This window comes from Taudactylus pleione, unplaced genomic scaffold, assembly GCF_031769625.1.
Source record: "Taudactylus pleione unplaced genomic scaffold, aTauple2 ptg000479l, whole genome shotgun sequence".
Taxonomy (NCBI): domain Eukaryota; kingdom Metazoa; phylum Chordata; class Amphibia; order Anura; family Myobatrachidae; genus Taudactylus; species Taudactylus pleione.
The window spans coordinates 1,747,887-1,769,295 of record NW_028284881.1 but is presented as its reverse complement, the minus strand read 5'-3'; the positions used below and the strand labels follow the sequence as shown (position 1 = coordinate 1,769,295).

At 47.3% G+C, this 21,409-nt stretch overlaps 1 protein-coding gene across 1 annotated transcript in view; it reads right to left on the bottom strand.

Moving 5' to 3' along the window:
• Positions 1 to 21,409, bottom strand: part of TCTN2 (tectonic family member 2) — a 71,522-nt gene that overhangs the window by 36,397 nt on the left and 13,716 nt on the right. Inside the window, exons 7-10 of the mRNA XM_088449065.1 lie at positions 19,321 to 19,453; positions 7,802 to 7,943; positions 3,392 to 3,448; positions 3,149 to 3,283 (exon numbers count right to left, since the gene is read on the bottom strand). Of these exons, the coding sequence (XP_088305191.1) occupies positions 3,149 to 3,283; positions 3,392 to 3,448; positions 7,802 to 7,943; positions 19,321 to 19,453 (467 nt within the window). The remainder of the gene's footprint in view (positions 1 to 3,148; positions 3,284 to 3,391; positions 3,449 to 7,801; positions 7,944 to 19,320; positions 19,454 to 21,409) is intronic.

Here is a 21,409-nt window from a genome sequence, read left to right as displayed (position 1 = left end):
AGATTTCATGCCATAAAATCACATTAGTCTGTATTTGTTATTCTTGTGCTAAGTACAAAGTATGGGTTTTTCCCATTTACATGAGAATGTTGGCTCTTTAACCTAATGATTCAATTAGCGGCCATGTGCCGGCTGAGCATCCTGCAATGTTCGGCTGTGCAGATTTACACCTATTATGGTAGGCTCAATATCGCTACCCTCCTCAGCGCACCTCTATGGGGGATCATAATCCCTGCAAGTGGGATGCTGGTGCTTAGAATACCGGCGCCGGAATGCCATATGACCGGATATAAATATAAATAATTCTATTTTATTCTCATAACATGCTTTTTTTCTGGCTATATAATTGTGATTTCATCCATGTATGTATTGTTAAAAGTAATTTCCCAAGTAAGATTGATTACATCATATCCGGTCATGTGGCTTAAATACTCATACTCCTCAAGATCCAGGATGGATGGAAGGATCGAAACGGCGTTGGTGCTGAGAGTTGAGGACCCAATCAGGACTATTATAGAGATTTCATCACTGGTACATGTTGGAGGTATGCCTGAATTCTAGATGCAAGTTTAAAAGTCTGGACCTTTTTCACCTGTTTTTTGGAATTCTGTTTTGCATATTTGTTTTTTCACCACTCCACTCCATCCCATTGTGATCTGGACTTTGTCTATGAACTCTATATAAAAGTTCCTGGTTTGAATATTGTTCTATCTAAGCCTTGTTTTAAAATTATATTTTGGAATAAATACCATTTTCACAATATTGTTGTGAGATCAGTTACGGACTATGTATCTGGATATCAAAAGAAACCTTTATATGCGGATCCCCATCATTATTTACGTGAGTTAGGGTACATTTTAACACTACTTCAAACAACACGCGGTGAAGTAAAGATACCTTTATAAGTATTTCCCACACACCGTTGAAGTGAGGGCCTGATTCAGAGCCGTTCGTAAGCGGCCGCTCGTTCGCTCCGAGCGATGTTCGCACAACTGCGCATGCGTATGGGTTGTAATACGCATGCGCGAACCAGTCATTGCGGTCGGAAATTGTGTACTCGCAAAATAGCGAATGCCTGCTAATTTGAATGACAGAATGAGGCGTTTGTGGGTGGTAACAGGGGAAGGTGCTTGAAAACGGGGAGTGGAGATCCGAACGCAGGCGTGCCAAATGGTCAAAACGGGCGTTTTAAGGGTGTGCATAATTAACAAAGCAGCGTCATCGACCACGTCACTTGGTTGTCTTTTAGCCTGAACTGAAAATGCTACCACAAGCACTGCGAGCAGTTCAGACGCCTTTCGATGTACTCGATTAATCTAATAAATAGCGGAGATGACGTAGGATGCGAGCGGCCAGGGGGCGTTTTTTAAAAAATAGCGAGCGCATGTTTCGTTCGCTCGTTCAGACATAGAGGCGTCAACAGACCGCAAAGAGCGAGCGCTCTATTTAAATAGACGGCCCCTTTTTCTGAACGAGCGAGCGCAAATAGCGTCCGGCTCTGAATCAGGCCCTGAGTTTCTAGGTATGCTCAGTACATCGACTAGTGGTAGCCAGGATCTGTCTATACTTCTGGAAAAATCTACATCACTGTTCCACTTTCATCCACTCATTAGGGGACATTGGTTATTTGAATTTATTACGATACTACACATTGGTCTTTTTATTTTTTTATTTTTCTTACATGCAACATTGGAACTTTCGACCAAGCAAACAGAACCATTATAAGTGATGATCTGTGGCTGTGGTACCCTGTTTCCCCGATAATAAGACCTACCCCGAAAATAAGCCCTACCCCTACTTTTGTAACCCGGTCCAAAATAAGCCCTACCCCGAAAATAAGCCCTACCTAAATCCCCATTTTGTCCGGTCCTACACTAAAATGCCCCCAGCTCCGCCCCCCGCATGAAATGGATGCCGCCAGAGGGGAAAGGAGGCCTGGCCGCCGCTGCTACCGCCCACCGACCCGGTCCCTTACTAAATGATAGAGCTGGAGGAGGCTGCCCGGCCCGCTCGGGCCACTCCTCCACCAGTTTACAGTGAGATACGGTAGTCAGACTCCAAAACAAGCTTTCAATAAAGTTGTTTTGGAGTCAGCGCGTGTGACGTCATGATGTCACGGCGTGACTATGAAGGGTGAGGTCGACGTCGGAGGAGCCGTGGATCAAGAGCTGTGGACCGTGGAGGAAGGTAAAGGTAAGTCGGGAAATGGAGCGCATTCAGACTGCATTCAACAGGGAGGGGGAGATTAAGGGGCACAGGCTGCATTCAACAACAGAGGGGGGGGAGGGAGAGGCACAGACTGCATTCAACAACGTCAATGTTAATTAAAATAAGCCCTACCCTGAAAAGAAGCCCTATGGAGTTTTTTTGAGCAAAAAAATAAATAAGACAGTGTCTTATTATCGGGGAAACACGGTATAAGTATTATTTTGCTTGATAAGATTGGAATTTATATATATATTCATTATTTTAGTCTCATTGTCTGACCAAATGTTGATACATCGCCTTTGATCGTTCTTTCCTTTATATTTATACCTTAGATTTTATTAGCTTTTAAGAAGTAGGTGTCAATGATCACTGACTTTTATGCAATTAATACAGTGTTATACAGTTATATAACATGGAACCCACTTTTCTCACCATGGTAAAAATTATTTTGGGTCAGTAGTATAAATATTATTGACTTTTAGGCAACATAGACACTAGAAGCCCCTTGGTCACTCTTCTTGCCTTCTGTTTACAAAGGTCTTTCTTTATACTATATATTTGTTTTGTACATTTTAGATTACCACTATAAAGAAAAATATTTTGTTGTAAATTCAGTATGGTATGCAACTTCTATTCTATATGGTATGTTAGCCAACTTCTATTCTATGACTGAAATTAAGTTAAGATTAAAAAATGATAAAGCATAAGATTCCCAGTAATTCACAAGAACCCAAACCTAGATGTCCCACTCTGCACAAATGCATGTTCCCTACAGCTCATGTCCCCTGGCCAAAATCTTTAGTCAGCCAGAATTTTGGGAATCTAACTGTTAGGAAATTCTTTGCCCCTTATCTAAGTGGCCAAACAACTAAGCACTACAATGATAATTAGGTGAGAAAATAACCCAGCACCAAGCAGAGACTAATACAAATAATGTTACCTTGATGAGTAAGACTGATGTTTGCAGTTACAATGGTGACCTGTATTTCTTTTATCCCAGTGGCTTCCCATAGGATTACGTAGTCAGCTGACACAATCACATCATCACACTGTACGCTATGAGGCAGGGCGGCCCCTGCAAGGAAAAAGTGGTTCAAATAACAGCCAAAAATAATCATTTCTTTTTATTTAGTAATTCATCAAAAAAGATGGTCTAAAATAAAGAAATAAAATAATTGCAAACCTGTAGGGGCAATGTCCATGGTAATATTTTGCCTGTGTTTTCTGAGAGTAACAGTACCTAAAATAAAGAAAATAATTTAAAATGGCCACCAAATATAATAATACAAGGTAATCAAATATGAAAATGGCTGCAGCTGGACTTTTAAGTGTATTGTATTTTAAAGAAAGTGCCCACTACCTTATAATTATCCCCTCTCCACCAAACCTAAATTAGATTGAATAAATGTAAAGAGTAAGTGCTTGATCCTAAATCGCACATAATGCAGTCGCAATTCCGGGCGCCTACAGTGATTGTAAGTCCTACGCAACTATACACCCGTTGTGCGAGTCGTATGCCTCTATGAGATCGCACTGCCCCAGTCCCCCCGCCACGAGAGCAGCAGTCATCACCATCAACGTGCGCTTACACATTCCTCATGCTAGGTGCAGACGATAATGGCGTGTACTGTGTATACGTACAACTAACAACATGTTGCAAACCTGGACACACGCCGACGAGACCTTTTTCTTATGAATACCCAGTTACCACCCATTTACCAACCAGTACGCCCAGTCTGTCCTTGCAGAGAAAAGACTGGGATGCGTACAAGTTTGACTCGCTTGTAAGTGCTTAAATATGTGCATGTATCCCGCAAAGTATGTACAAGTTGCTAACAAATAAATAAATCGCTAGATGCGGCCGCATAGGTGCATTGAGACTCACATGTGACTCAGCATCAGGCCCTAAATGTTAACAATAGATGTGTCACTGCTCAAATAATGTTGTTAAATCATGTCCCTTTTTAATGATTTTATGTAAATGAATAGGCAGGCTAACATCTTTAAGAATTACAAAACAATCCATACTCAAAATATATAGATAAATGTATAATCAAAGTAACATGTAAGAGATTAAACATTGCACAATGTCATAAAGTTCACAAAAAAATATTTGTACTGTAAATAAAGAATATACTGAACAGGAATTAATTCACCTAGTGCCATCTAAGCAATCACAATTCTTAGGAGCAGAGACACAGCAAAGCATTTAAGCCCAAAATGTATAAGGGCAATGCTTTAAATAGCAAAACAACCCATGTTTTGCTATTAAAAGCATTGCCCTTTTAAATTCCTGCCGCCACTCCTTAGATCGGTGGTTCCCAAACTTTTTAGAATCACGGCACCCTAGAGTATCAGCATTTTGTCCACAGCACCCCTGGGGCATAAGTTTCTTATTGAGAAATTCAGCAAAACTTAAATGAAGTAAATTGTGCTAATAAGTCACCATTAGGTTCAGTCACGTGGTGGTTGACAGGGCTCCACTTTTTTTGTCCACATATATTTTGATTGGCAGCAGCCAGCACTGATTTTGTCTATCACACTGACCCACACTGACACTGGGGTGCCACTGCACCCAGTTTGGGAACCACTGCCTTAGATAAACCCCTGGGACACAACTGTCAAACATGGAGGCAGAAGAGTGAAGGTCTGGGGCACTTTTGCTGAATCAAGTACATTTTAAAATTTATAAATATTTTTCTGCAGAAAAAAAAAAGCACACACACATACACACATATACGAGGGGTGTGCAATATGTTTCTGGATGTTCAGTGCATAGGTAGAGTAGACACAATCAGACTGTCTGGTTGTGAGTTGTAATCATTCACTGAACAGGGCACAGAACCGTATATAAGAAGCACTGAAGAAGCCAACTTGTTCACTTCTGCGACATCATCTCATCAAGATCCATCTGCTCGATACTCCATGAAAAGCTTGGCCTGAGCAAGGTTTCTGCACACTGGATACCCCATCAGCTGACTTGAGAGCAGAAGGAGGCTCAGGTGACTTGGATCCACAACATGCTGGCCAGGTTTGATGATGGTCGCTCAAACTCTGCCTGAAAGATCATCAAATGGTGATGCATACTGAATCTACAGTTTCGACCAAGAGACCAAACAGTCAGCCCAGTGGACCCCAGTTGGAGGTGCACCATCACAGAAGTCCTGATGTGAGCTCAGCATAGCCAAGCAGATGGTGGCTGTTTTTGTGGCTAAGACAGGTCTTGTAGCTACTGTACCACTCGTGCAGCAGCGCTCCGTTACTAGGGACTGGTACACACAACCAATGCCTGCTACAATTGCTAGAAGCTATTTCCACGCACCGTCCAGGAACTTGCGCTCCTGGTGCCCTTCTCCAACACGAAAATGCACCTGCCCACATGTTCAGGAAAGTTGTGTATTTTCTAGCCCATGAACACATCCAGGAGCTTGGTCATCCATCACACAGTCCAGACCTGGCCCCCTGCGACTTCGTGTTCCCACAAATCAAGCACAAGATGCGTGGGATTTGTTTTGAGTCACCAGAAGCTGCAGTTAAGACCTTCATCCAGCATGTAGAAGACATACCAGCGCTTCAGACTGGTTCAGCTGTTTCACCAAGTGGAGAGAGATCGATAGATAGATAGATAGATAGATAGATAGATAGATAGATAACAAGGTTTTTTGCCTCTCTCTTCCTCAGTGAGGTCCCTAACATTTGCTAACAAGCCCTAGACTTTGAAGCCTAGACTGGTAGTGGAAAAATCAGAGCAAAAAAAAGAGCATGGGATCCTCCTGATTTTCCAATTTACAGCATTGGGCTTTTACCAGCCGGGGCTGGTGGAATGATAGAGGTGGAGATCCGCAGTGTGAGGGTTCCCCCACTTTCCATTCCACCAGCCTTAAGCCAGTTGGCACCGAGGCTTTAGGAGGAGTCAGCCCCTCCTACTAGGTATACCCACAACTAATGCCAATAGCACAAGGGCTCTTCCATCACCAGTGTAGTGGTGGATGCATGGTAATAGTAGTAAACAAATAGATTTGATATAGTTTGTCCGGTGCACCACAGGTGCCAGAATGGGTGGTGCCAAAAATGTCTGCTAGGGCACTTTAAAATAAACCTACACTCCCTACACCCTTCGTAATTAGCCATGCTTTATTCCATACTTATCCAGCATTCTCTTCCACAGTAAATCCAAAGGTTAAATTAAAACAAAAATGCAACTGGACTTGAAAGAGTCCTGCGCAATAATGTAGCTAAAACAGCTGAATACATAACTCAATGGGTGCCTGAGCACCCCCAAAACTTGTGCTGCCACAACGGTTAATCTACTTTCCGATCCTTTGCATTGTGCTTTCTCAAGGTCATGAACTAAAGTAAAGGGCCCCATACATGGTGAGATATGCACCTTGCGATGCGACAGCCGGCATATCGGGCGGTCCACACACACGGAAAGATCCGGTGGCCAACCGCCCGATATGCCGGAACCCCCCACCCGCATAGCGCTGCATGGGATCGTTCGTCGATCCCCCAGCAGAACAAGCAGAAAAATCTGGAGCGACAGATGACCCCACGGGAGCGCACAGCGGAAGATACTATGCCCACACACATGGAACGATATAGCAGCGATATTGTTCAAAATCGTCGGATTGGCCACTACATAGCTCTGGGTGTGGGGCCCTTAACAGTGAGAAACACCAATGCTGTGGTTGCTGGTGTCTCTGGTTCACCCCAAACTTCTCCTGCCTCCTTGTGTACAGACACCCTGCGGTGGATCATCCTGTTTGTGTGCTATCCCTCTCCCGTATAGTGCTCTCCGGAGCCTGTCCTGGAGACGGCTGTCCTGCTGCAGTATCCCCTGACCTGTTGGCATGCACACCTCACAGCCCATGCCATCTTGGCCTCATGCATCCTGCTCCCATTTCACAGCCAGACCTGTCTCCTCCTATTTTGTGGGATTGGCACTTGGAGGGATCTGTCAGCAGTGGGCATGCGCATGCTGTCTTCTCCACTGCACACGTGCTAAAGAGACGCCATAGCTCGTTATATAATGATTTGTGTGTGTGAAGTACCTTAATGCCCATCAGCAGATACAGAGATGGAGCCAATATTAGACCCTAAATACAGAATATGAGATGTGAGAGTAGGCAAAGCACATGCTAATCTAAGCTCAAATCTGACCTGTATCATATTGTAGGTTAGATACACACTGTAGCAATACGTGTCTACAAGTGCCATGATGTGAAGATATCTAAAGATTCTACTCCAGGTAGTAAAGTGGTTATTTAATATAAAGCGCTCTAAGAATTGAAAAAAAATGTCTGACACTGGCAGATGCTGTGGCCAGGAGGGCAGAATGTATGCAGAGAACTGCATGAGATCCTCCTTCTGAAGACCAATCTCTCCCAGCTGTTAGTACAAATAGAACTATTCTGCTATGGGGTGTACAAGGCCAACCAAATAACTTAGGAGGGCCTCCTATTGACAAACTTGATCTTTTGCATGGATTCAATCTGAGCTAGATGAAAACACCACAAAATTATAAAACATTTTCTAGATTTTGTTCCCTGCTTAGATCATATAAAATGAGATGTGTAGTAAATTCAGAATATACCTCCATTTCCATTCCTAATTACTGGATTCAAGTCAAGAGTCAGAACATCTGAGCATGCGGTTATATACGAAACACATGTAGTGTTGAAATCCTGAAGAAAAGCCACAGGCGCGTCGCTCACACATGTCCCAATCGTAGATTGCTGAAAAAAAGAAAGATGCATTTATTTTGGTCTGGTTTTCAATTACCACGGAGCAGGATGGGGTCCAACTGACATTCACTGAGCATCTGCAAGTTATAGGCTTCAGTAAAACACCTCCTTAACTGGTAATAACTTCCATTCCAAACTTAAATGCTTTACACTGCACAAGTTTATTATTATTTTCCAGGTCACCCAGCAGGTGCACAGGTGTATTCATTACTCACTAACACATTTTAAAAGATCCACAGGTGGAGGTAATTATTTCACTTGTGATTCTGTGAGGATACCTGGAAAACATGCACTGTTTGGGGTCCTGAGGACCAAGTTTGAGAACTTGTGTGTTAAACCATTGATGTTTAATAATAGCTTTGCTTAAGCAGAAATCTCTAGTAAGATCATTAACCCTTTGTAATAGTGTCTACCTTTCAGACCTGCAAGAATATAAGGCCTGATTCCGAGATGTACGCAAGCCTGATGGTTTTCGTACATCTCCGATGGTTACCGATTTGCGCATGCAGATTGTACTGCACATGTTCAGATCAGTGGACACGATGATGATAGCAGTGCCCCCTAAGTCACAGCATGCTGCTGCATTTTGTATCACACTCCTCCTGCGGCATCAGCATTTTTGCAATGCTCCTGCCTTTTGTATCACACCCCTCCTGCGGCATTAGCAGTTACTACATTGCTCCTGCGTTTTGTATTACACCCCTCCTGCGGCATTAGCAGTTACTGCATTGCTCCTGCGTTTTGTATCACACTCCTCCTGCGGCATCAGCATTTTTGCATTGCTCCCGCGTTTTGTATCACACCCCTCCTGCGGCATTATCATTTTTGCATTACTCCCGCGTTTTGTATCACACCCCTCCTGCGGCATTAGCATTTTTGCATTGCTCCCGCATTTTGTATCACACCCCTCCTGCGGCATCAGCATTTTTGCATTGCTCCCGCGTTTTGTATCACACCAATCCTGCGGCATTAGCATTTTTGCATTGCTCCCGCATTTTGTATTACACCCCTCCTGTGGCATTAGAAGTTACTGCATTGCTCCTGCGTTTTGTATCACACTCCTCCTGCGGCATCAGCATTTTTGCATTGCTCCCGCGTTTTGTATCACACCCCTCCTGTGGCATTAGCAGTTTCTGCATTGCTCCCGCGTTTTGTATTACACCTCTCCTGTGGCATTAGCAGTTTCTGCATTGCTCCCGCGTTTTGTATTACACCCCTCCTGTGGCATTAGCATTTTCTGCATTGCTCCTGTGTTTTGTATCACACCCCTCCTGCGGCATCAGCATTTTCTGCATTGCTCCCGCGTTTTGTATCACACCCCTCCTGTGGCATTAGCATTTCTGCATTGCTCCTGCATTTTGTATTACACCCCTCCTGTGGCATTAGTAGTTATTGCATTGCTCCTGCGTTTTGTATTACACCCCTCCTGCGGCATCAGCATTTTTGCATTGCTCCCGCGTTTTGTATCACACCCCTCCTGTGGCATTAGCATTTTCAGCATTGCTCCCGCGTTTTGCATCACACCCCTCCTGTGGCATTAGCATTTTCTGCATTGCTCCCGCGTTTTGCATCACACCCCTCCTGCGGCATTAGTAGTTACTGCATTGCTCCTGCGTTTTGTATCACACCCCTCCTGCGGCATCAGCATTTTTGCATTGCTCCCGCGTTTTGTATCACACCCCTCCTGCGGCATTAGCAGTTTCTGCATTGCTCCCGCGTTTTGTATTACACTCCTCCTGTGGCATTAGCAGTTTCTGCATTGCTCCCGCGTTTTGTATTACACCCCTCCTGCGGCATTAGCAGTTTCTGCATTGCTCCCGCGTTTTGTATCACACTCCTCCTGAGGCATCAGCATTTTTGCATTGCTCCCGCGTTTTGTATCACACCCCTCCTGCGGCATCAGCATTTTTGCATTGCTCCCGCGTTTTGTATCACACCCCTCCTGCGGCATTAGCATTTTTGCATTGCTCCCGCATTTTGTATTACACCCCTCCTGTGGCATTAGAAGTTACTGCATTGCTCCTGCGTTTTGTATCACACTCCTCCTGCGGCATCAGCATTTTTGCATTGCTCCCGAGTTTTGTATCACACCCCTCCTGTGGCATTAGCAGTTTCTGCATTGCTCCCGCATTTTGTATTACACCCCTCCTGTGGCATTAGCAGTTTCTGCATTGCTCCCGCGTTTTGTATCACACCCCTCCTGTGGCATTAGCATTTCTGCATTGCTCCTGCATTTTGTCTTACACCCCTCCTGTGGCATTAGTAGTTACTGCATTGCTCCTGCGTTTTGTATCACACTCCTCCTGCGGCATCAGCATTTTTGCATTGCTCCCGCGTTTTGCATCACACCCCTCCTGTGGCATTAGCATTTTCTGCATTGCTCCCGCGTTTTGCATCACACCCCTCCTGCGGCATTAGCAGTTTCTGCATTGCTCCCGCGTTTTGTATTACACCCCTCCTGTGGCATTAGTAGTAACTGCATTGCTCCCGCGTTTTGTATCACACTCCTCCTGCGGCATCAGCATTTTTGCATTGCTCCCGCGTTTTGTATCACACCCCTCCTGCGGCATTAGCAGTTTCTGCATTGCTCCCGCGTTTTGTATTACACCCCTCCTGTGGCATTAGTAGTTACTGCATTGCTCCTGCGTTTTGTATCACACTCCTCCTGCGGCATCAGCATTTTTGCATTGCTCCCGCGTTTTGTATCACACCCCTCCTGCGGCATTAGCAGTTACTGCATTGCTCCTGCGTTTTGTATTACACCCCTCCTGTGGCATTAGCAGTTTCTGCATTGCTCCCGCGTTTTGTATTACACCCCTCCTGTGGCATTAGCAGTTTCTGCATTGCTCGGCGTTTTGTATTACACCCCTCCTGTGGCATTAGCAGTTTCTGCATTGCTCCCGCGTTTTGTATTACACCCCTCCTGTGGCATTAGCAGTTTCTGCATTGCTCCCGCGTTTTGTATCACACTCCTCCTGCGGCATCAGCATTTTTGCATTGCTCCTGCGTTTTGTATCACACCCCTCCTGCGGCATTAGCAGTTACAAAACGCAGGAGCAATGCAGTATTACACCCCTCCTGCAGCATTAGCAGTTACTGCATTGCTCCTGCGTTTTGTATCACACTCCTCCTGCGGCATCAGCATTTTTGCATTGCTCCCGCGTTTTGTATCACACCCCTCCTGCGGCATCAGCATTTTCTGCATTGCTCCCGCGTTTTGCATCACACCCCTCCTGCGGCATTAGCATTTCTGCATTGCTCCCGCGTTTTGTATTACACCCCTCCTGTGGCATTAGCAGTTTCTGCATTGCTCCCGCCTTTTGTATTACACCCCGCCTGTGGCATTAGCATTTGTGCATTACTCTCGCGTTTTCCATCACACCCCTCCTGCGGCATTAGCAGTTTCTGCATTGCTCCCGCGTTTTGTATTACACCCCTCCTGTGGCATTAGCAGTTTCTGCATTGCTCCCGCGTTTTGTATTACACCCCTCCTGTGGCATTAGCATTTTCTGCATTGCTCCTGTGTTTTGTATCACACCCCTCCTGCGGCATTAGCAGTTTCTGCATTGCTCCCGCGTTTTGTATTACACCCCTCCTGTGGCATTAGCAGTTTCTGCATTGCTCCCGCGTTTTGTATTACACCCCTCCTATGGCATTAGCATTTTCTGCATTGCTCCTGTGTTTTGTATCACACCCCTCCTGCGGCATCAGCATTTTCTGCATTGCTCCCGCGTTTTGTATCACACCCCTCCTGTGGCATTAGCATTTCTGCATTGCTCCTGCATTTTGTATTACACCCCTCCTGTGGCATTAGTAGTTATTGCATTGCTCCTGCGTTTTGTATTACACCCCTCCTGCGGCACCAGCATTTTTGCATTGCTCCCGCGTTCTGTATCACACCCCTCCTGTGGCATTAGCATTTCTGCATTGCTCCTGCATTTTGTATTACACCCCTCCTGTGGCATTAGTAGTTATTGCATTGCTCCCGCGTTTTGAATTACACCCCTCCTGCGGCATCAGCATTTTTGCATTGCTCACGCGTTTTGTATCACACCCCTCCTGCGGCATTAGCAGTTTCTGCATTGCTCCCGTGTTTTGTATCACACCCCTCCTGTGGCATTAGTAGTTTCTGCATTGCTCCCGTGTTTTGTATCACACTCCTCCTGCGGCATCAGCATTTTGGCACTGCTCCCGTGTTTTGTATCACACCCCTCCTGCGGCATTAGCAGTTTCTGCATTGCTCCCGCGTTTTGTATTACACTCCTCCTGCGGCATCAGCATTTTTGCATTGCTCCCGCGTTTTGTATCACACTCCTCCTGCGGCATCAGCATTTTTGCATTGCTCCCGCGTTTTGTATCACACCCCTCCTGCGGCATTAGCATTTTTGCATTACTCCCGCGTTTTGTATCACACCCCTCCTGCGGCATTAGCATTTTTGCATTGCTCCCGCATTTTGTATCACACCCCTCCTGCGGAATCAGCATTTTTGCATTGCTCCCGCGTTTTGTATCACACCCCTTCTGCGGCATTAGCATTTTTGCATTGCTCCCGCATTTTGTATTACACCCCTCCTGTGGCATTAGAAGTTACTGCATTGCTCCTGCGTTTTGTATCACACTCCTCCTGCGGCATCAGCATTTTTGCATTGCTCCCGCGTTTTGTATCACACCCCTCCTGTGGCATTAGCAGTTTCTGCATTGCTCCCGCGTTTTGTATTACACCCCTCCTGTGGCATTAGCAGTTTCTGCATTGCTCCCGCGTTTTGTATCACACCCCTCCTGTGGCATTAGCATTTCTGCATTGCTCCTGCATTTTGTCTTACACCCCTCCTGTGGCATTAGTAGTTACTGCATTGCTCCTGCGTTTTGTATCACACTCCTCCTGCGGCATCAGCATTTTTGCATTGCTCCCGCGTTTTGTATCACACCCCTCCTGTGGCATTAGCAGTTACTGCATTGCTCCCGCGTTTTGCATCACACCCCTCCTGTGGCATTAGCATTTTCTGCATTGCTCCCGCGTTTTGCATCACACCCCTCCTGCGGCATTAGCAGTTTCTGCATTGCTCCCGCGTTTTGTATTACACCCCTCCTGTGGAATTAGTAGTTACTGCATTGCTCCTGCGTTTTGTATCACACCCCTCCTGCGGCATCAGCATTTTTGCATTGCTCCCGCGTTTTGTATCACACCCCTCCTGCGGCATTAGCAGTTTCTGCATTGCTCCCGTGTTTTGTATCACACCCCTCCTGTGGCATTAGTAGTTACTGCATTGCTCCCGTGTTTTGTATCACACTCCTCCTGCGGCATCAGCATTTTGGCACTGCTCCCGTGTTTTGTATCACACCCCTCCTGCGGCATTAGCAGTTTCTGCATTGCTCCCGCGTTTTGTATTACACTCCTCCTGTGGCATTAGTAGTAACTGCATTGCTCCCGCGTTTTGTATCACACTCCACCTGCGGCATCAGCATTTTTGCATTGCTCCCGCGTTTTGTATCACACCCCTCCTGCGGCATTAGCAGTTTCTGCATTGCTCCCGCGTTTTGTATTACACCCCTCCTGTGGCATTAGTAGTTACTGCATTGCTCCTGCGTTTTGTATCACACTCCTCCTGCGGCATCAGCATTTTTGCATTGCTCCCGGGTTTTGTATCACACCCCTCCTGCGGCATTAGCAGTTTCTGCATTGCTCCCGCGTTTTGTATTACACCCCTCCTGTGGCATTAGCAGTTTCTGCATTGCTCCCGCGTTTTGTATTACACCCCTCCTGCGGCATTAGCAGTTTCTGCATTGCTCCCGCGTTTTGTATCACACTCCTCCTGCGGCATCAGCATTTTTGCATTGCTCCCGCGTTTTGTATCACACCCCTCCTGCGGCATTAGCAGTTACTGCATTGCTCCTGCGTTTTGTATTACACCCCTCCTGTGGCATTAGCAGTTTCTGCATTGCTCCCGCGTTTTGTATTACACCCCTCCTGTGGCATTAGCAGTTTCTGCATTGCTCCGCGTTTTGTATTACACCCCTCCTGTGGCATTAGCAGTTTCTGCATTGCTCCCGCGTTTTGTATTACACCCCTCCTGTGGCATTAGCAGTTTCTGCATTGCTCCCGCGTTTTGTATCACACTCCTCCTGCGGCATCAGCATTTTTGCATTGCTCCCGCGTTTTGTATCACACCCCTCCTGCGGCATTAGCAGTTACAAAACGCAGGAGCAATGCAGTATTACACCCCTCCTGCAGCATTAGCAGTTACTGCATTGCTCCTGCGTTTTGTATCACACTCCTCCTGCGGCATCAGCATTTTTGCATTGCTCCCGCGTTTTGTATCACACCCCTCCTGCGGCATCAGCATTTTCTGCATTGCTCCCGCGTTTTGCATCACACCCCTCCTGCGGCATTAGCATTTCTGCATTGCTCCCGCGTTTTGTATTACACCCCTCCTGTGGCATTAGCAGTTTCTGCATTGCTCCCGCCTTTTGTATTACACCCCTCCTGCGGCATTAGCATTTGTGCATTGCTCTCGCGTTTTCCATCACACCCCTCCTGCGGCATTAGCAGTTTCTGCATTGCTCCCACGTTTTGTATTACACCCCTCCTGTGGCATTAGCAGTTTCTGCATTGCTCCCGCGTTTTGTATTACACCCCTCCTGTGGCATTAGCATTTTCTGCATTGCTCCTGTGTTTTGTATCACACCCCTCCTGCGGCATCAGCATTTTCTGCATTGCTCCCGCGTTTTGTATCACACCCCTCCTGTGGCATTAGCATTTCTGCATTGCTCCTGCATTTTGTATTACACCCCTCCTGTGGCATTAGTAGTTACTGCATTGCTCCTGCGTTTTGTATCACACTCCTCCTGTGGCATCAGCATTTTTGCATTGCTCACGGGTTTTGTATCACACCCCTCCTGCGGCATTAGCAGTTTCTGCATTGCTCCCGCGTTTTGTATTACACCCCTCCTGTGGCATTAGCAGTTTCTGCATTGCTCCCGCGTTTTGTATTACACCCCTCCTGCGGCATTAGCAGTTTCTGCATTGCTCCCGCGTTTTGTATCACACTCCTCCTGCGGCATCAGCATTTTTGCATTGCTCCCGCGTTTTGTATCACACCCCTCATGCGGCATTAGCAGTTACTGCATTGCTCCTGCGTTTTGTATTACACCCCTCCTGTGGCATTAGCAGTTTCTGCATTGCTCCCGCGTTTTGTATTACACCCCTCCTGTGGCATTAGCAGTTTCTGCATTGCTCCGCGTTTTGTATTACACCCCTCCTGTGGCATTAGCAGTTTCTGCATTGCTCCCGCGTTTTGTATTACACCCCTCCTGTGGCATTAGCAGTTTCTGCATTGCTCCCGCGTTTTGTATCACACTCCTCCTGCGGCATCAGCATTTTTGCATTGCTCCCGCGTTTTGTATCACACCCCTCCTGCGGCATTAGCAGTTACAAAACGCAGGAGCAATGCAGTATTACACCCCTCCTGCAGCATTAGCAGTTACTGCATTGCTCCTGCGTTTTGTATCACACTCCTCCTGCGGCATCAGCATTTTTGCATTGCTCCCGCGTTTTGTATCACACCCCTCCTGCGGCATCAGCATTTTCTGCATTGCTCCCGCGTTTTGCATCACACCCCTCCTGCGGCATTAGCATTTCTGCATTGCTCCCGCGTTTTGTATTACACCCCTCCTGTGGCATTAGCAGTTTCTGCATTGCTCCCGCCTTTTGTATTACACCCCTCCTGCGGCATTAGCATTTGTGCATTGCTCTCGCGTTTTCCATCACACCCCTCCTGCGGCATTAGCAGTTTCTGCATTGCTCCCGCGTTTTGTAGTACACCCCTCCTGTGGCATTAGCAGTTTCTGCATTGCTCCCGCGTTTTGTATTACACCCCTCCTGTGGCATTAGCATTTTCTGCATTGCTCCTGTGTTTTGTATCACACCCCTCCTGCGGCATCAGCATTTTCTGCATTGCTCCCGCGTTTTGTATCACACCCCTCCTGTGGCATTAGCATTTCTGCATTGCTCCTGCATTTTGTATTACACCCCTCCTGTGGCATTAGAAGTTATTGCATTGCTCCTGCGTTTTGTATTACACCCCTCCTGCGACATCAGCATTTTTGCATTGCTCCCGCGTTTTGTATCACACCCCTCCTGTGGCATTAGCATTTCTGCATTGCTCCTGCGTTTTGTATTACACCCCTCCTGTGGCATTAGCAGTTTCTGCATTGCTCCCGCGTTTTGTATTACACCCCTCCTGTGGCATTAGCAGTTTCTGCATTGCTCCGCGTTTTGTATTACACCCCTCGTGTGGCATTAGCAGTTTCTGCATTGCTCCTGCGTTTTGTATTACACCCCTCCTGTGGCATTAGCAGTTTCTGCATTGCTCCCGCGTTTTGTATCACACTCCTCCTGCGGCATCAGCATTTTTGCATTGCTCCCGCGTTTTGTATCACACCCCTCCTGCGGCATTAGCAGTTACAAAACGCAGGAGCAATGCAGTATTACACCCCTCCTGCAGCATTAGCAGTTACTGCATTGCTCCTGCGTTTTGTATCACACTCCTCCTGCGGCATCAGCATTTTTGCATTGCTCCCGCGTTTTGTATCACACCCCTCCTGCGGCATCAGCATTTTCTGCATTGCTCCCGCGTTTTGCATCACACCCCTCCTGCGGCATTAGCATTTCTGCATTGCTCCCGCGTTTTGTATTACACCCCTCCTGTGGCATTAGCAGTTTCTGCATTGCTCCCGCCTTTTGTATTACACCCCTCCTGTGGCATTAGCATTTGTGCATTGCTCTCGCGTTTTCCATCACACCCCTCCGGCGGCATTAGCAGTTTCTGCATTGCTCCCGCGTTTTGTATTACACCCCTCCTGTGGCATTAGCAGTTTCTGCATTGCTCCCGCGTTTTGTATTACACCCCTCCTGTGGCATTAGCATTTTCTGCATTGCTCCTGTGTTTTGTATCACACCCCTCCTGTGGCATTAGCAGTTTCTGCATTGCTCCCGCGTTTTGTATTACACCCCTCCTGCGGCATCAGCATTTTCTGCATTGCTCCCGCGTTTTGTATCACACCCCTCCTGTGGCATTAGCATTTCTGCATTGCTCCTGCATTTTGTATTACACCCCACCTGTGGCATTAGTAGTTATTGCATTGCTCCCGCGTTTTGTATTACACCCCTCCTGCGGCATCAGCATTTTTGCATTGCTCACGCGTTTTGTATCACACCCCTCCTGCGGCATCAGCATTTTTGCATTGCTCCCGCGTTTTGTATCACACTCCTCCTGCGTCATTAGCAGTTTCTGCATTGCTCCCGCGTTTTGTATTACACCCCTCCTGTGGCATTAGCATTTTCAGCATTGCTCCCGCGTTTTGCATCACACCCCTCCTGCGGCATTAGTAGTTACTGCATTGCTCCTGCGTTTTGTATCACACCCCTCCTGCGGCATCAGCATTTTTGCATTGCTCCCGCGTTTTGTATCACACCCCTCCTGCGGCATTAGCAGTTTCTGCATTGCTCCCGCGTTTTGTATTACACTCCTCCTGTGGCATTAGTAGTTACTGCATTGCTCCCGTGTTTTGTATCACACTCCTCCTGCGGCATCAGCATTTTTGCATTGCTCCCGCGTTTTGTATAACACCCTTCCTGCGGCATTAGCAGTTTCTGCATTGCTCCCGCGTTTTGTATTACAACCCTCCTGTGGCATTAGTAGTTACTGCATTGCTCCCGCGTTTTGTATCACACTCCTCCTGCGGCATCAGCATTTTTGCATTGCTCCCGCGTTTTGTATCACACCCCTCCTGCCGCATTAGCAGTTTCTGCATTGCTCCCGCGTTTTGTATTACACCCCTCCTGTGGCATTAGCAGTTTCTGCATTGCTCCCGCGTTTTGTATTACACCCCTCCTGCGGCATTAGCAGTTTCTGCATTGCTCCTGCGTTTTGTATCACACTCCTCCTGAGGCATCAGCATTTTTGCATTGCTCCCGCGTTTTGTATCACACCCCTCCTGCGGCATTAGCAGTTACTGCATTGCTCCCGCGTTTTGTATTACACCCCTCCTGTGGCATTAGCAGTTTCTGCTTTGCTCCCGCCTTTTGTATTACACCCCTCCTGTGGCATTAGCAGTTTCTGCATTGCTCCCGCGTTTTGCATCACACCCCTCCTGTGGCATTAGCATTTTCTGCATTGCTCCCGTGTTTTGCATCACACCCCTCCTGCGGCATTAGCATTTCTGCATTGCTCCCGTGTTTTGCATCACACCCCTCCTGCGGCATTAGCAGTTACTGCATTGCTCCTGCGTTTTGTATCACACTCCTCCTGCGGCATCAGCATTTTTGCATTGCTCCCGCGTTTTGTATCACACCCCTCCTGTGGCATTAGCAGTTACTGCATTGCTCCTGCGTTTTGTATCACACTCCTCCTGCGGCATCAGCATTTCTGCATTGCTCCCGCGTTTTGTATTACACCCCTCCTGTGGCATTAGCATTTTCTGCATTGCTCCCGCGTTTTGTATCACACCCCTCCTGTGGCATTAGCATTTTCTGCATTGCTCCCGCATTTTGCATCACACCCCTCCTGCGGCATTAGCAGTTTCTGCATTGCTCCGGTGTCTAAAAACACAGCAACGCTCCAAGCAGCGTCTATCTCTAAATCAGGCCCATGGTGAGTGCACTAAGGGCCTGATTCACAAATGTTTGCTAATCCATTCACAGCTGCGATCCCGCACACAACTGCTGTGCGAAAATAAGCTACTGCTAACGCCTGCTGGAAATGTATTGAGATGCCCACAGGTGGCTTCGCAGATCCAATTCGCAGATCTAAGCGAGTGCGCACAAATAAGCAGTCACAGGGCATGCGATAATTGGCCATCTGAGTAGCCCTATGGTCATTTAGAATGACCGCCTGAACCGAGACGTCAGAGCCACTTTATCTGCGTATGAGATCGCAGAAGCGGGCTACAACACGGCAGGGACACGCCTAAGTTTTTTGCCACCACTCCCCATTACCTCTCCCAAAACGGGACCTGTCAATTACTTAGCGAAGTAATCCTCACAAAGGTACACATTGCAAAGGTACCTTGGCGCCTGCCCAGTCGACTGATAGCTCAACTGTGTAAATAAATACTGGAATAGCGTACATCTCTAAATCAATCCCTAAATTGTATAGTTCCCAACACTGTATGAAGAGATGACAGGAGTAATAGCTCTGGCCTGCCAATAAGGAGAATATTGCCAAAGCAATACAAGTTGAAATGGACGAGTTTTAGTAAAAAGTATGTTGGTTTGCATTTGCTTATATTAGTGCTTTTTATGCCAAATGCAACAGTATCAACAGTATATTGCTCATTAGGTTTTCAAGTGATAGAGGACAAACAGTACCTGAGGGATTGTGAAATAGTCACTGAAACTATTAAGACTTATTAAAATGGCATCCCCTTGCTTATAACGGCTGAGAGTGATTTCATAGATAGACTGGAAGCTCAGATTGAAATATGGTGCATGGGAGGGGATCCTGTACACAGGAAGAAAACAAAAGATTAGTTAGAAACTGTTAATAAATAGTGCAACTTTGGTAAAATGTTTCAAGACTTCACAGTCCACATAAATCTATATCATAATGCAGAATGGCATGTCCTAAAACACTGACATGACCATTCGGAGCCGCGGAGTGCCCATTCCCTGGGCCCAATATGCTTGTAAATAGTAAATGCGTATTGTCAGAGTTAGGGCAGTTTCTAGCCAATCTGGCTCCCAGTGCGAGCATTCAAAATGCGCCCCCCCCCTGTAAGGTACTTTGTATTACCAAATAATAACTTATAAAATGTGGTTTTTAATAATAACATAGAAAACCATATTTCATGACAATCTGGCATCTTCTAAATTGCAGTGTTCTATAAGCTTCCTGTGGATTGGGACTCGAGGTGGGGTCACAGAAAATATGTTATATTAACACAATGTAAATACTGAATCTTGCCCCTTTAATTTTTCTATTTGAGGAACTGGAAGCCTCTCTCTGCTGCCTGCGTGCCGTGCTCCGGCGTCTGTCATCACCACTGCAGTCCAGCCCAGGCAGTCACACACACTGCCCCAACGTGCTGGCGTCCCCTCACGAAATGGCGCCCATAGTCTTACATTTGGGTCTTTCTGTTAGGTAAAGCTTGCTCGCATTGGGCTAGGTCACACATATAGAAAAGGGAAGGAATTTTCCCAATTGGACAAGCCCCAGCTTAGCAGTTGTAGAGGATTAGATAGTGTTCACTGTAGGAATTTTTTAGGGCAAGGAGTGTTGAACGCAGAGAATAACACATCTGTGCATACCAAAGCAGAGCTGTAACTACACATTTTCGTGCCCTGTGTACATAAAGAACATTAGTGCCCCATACATATTAGAAGCAGGGGGAGTGCACCAAAAAAAACATTTGTGGTTTCCCTGGGAAGGTGCATGACCACACAATAGTACCCCCAATTCGAATTATGCCACACAGTCAGGGGCGGATTTACCGCTAGGCATCACAGGCGGCCGCTTAGGGCCCGGCGAGTCCCAGGGGGCCCGCTGACAGGGCTACCTAATGGAGGCTTGCATTATAAATTACCGGCACCAGCTGACTGGCAGCACATTGGACAGCAGCCGGATGCCGCTCTGTCTGGTGGCTCACTGTGTCCTCTGCTCTGTGTGCTGCGCGTGACGTCTTACGCACACAGGAGAGGAGGAGCCGAGATGTAACCTAGAAGGCAAGGTGCGCGTGTCCAGAGTGGGTCCATTGTGGAAATACAAGGTAAGTCCCGTGTCATCGCCACCCCCCCCCCCCCTCGCGGGCCCCCCCACCCCCGCTCACGGGCCCCGCCACCCCCGCTCCCCTCCTCGTGGTTACAGGCAGGGAAAGTAATTAAATGAAGGAAAGTGCTGCCTGCCCCCCCCTCGCGGCTGCCACCCCTCGCAGCCGCCCCTCCCCCCCCGCTCGTGGTTACAGTCAGGGAGAGTGATTAAAGGAGGGCAAGTGCTGCCTGCCCCCCCACCTCGCGATAGCCCCGCGGCCCCTCCTCTCGTGGTTACAGGCAGGGACAGTAATTAAAGGAGGGCAAGTGCTGCGCCCCCTCCACACCCTGCGAGGGGGGGTCGGCCTCGAGAGGGGGGGGGTCAGCCGCGAGGGGGGGGGGGCAGCACTTGCCTTCCTTTAATTACTTTCACTGCCTGTAAACTCCAATGATCTGTCCCTCACAGCCTAGCCTACACTAACTGAAGCTATCCTCAGGCACATATATCCCTCTTTGATATGCAGAGTTAGAGGTAGTGTCGTGAGAGCGGCAAGCAGGAGCGGGGTTAGGGGTAGTATAGTATGTGCAGAAAGCGGGAGCAGGGTTAGGGGTAGTATAGTGTGTGCAGAGAGCGGGAGCAGGGTTAGGGGTAGTATAGTGTGTGCAGAGAGCGGGAGCAGGGTTAGGAGTAGTATAGTGTGTGCAGAGAGCG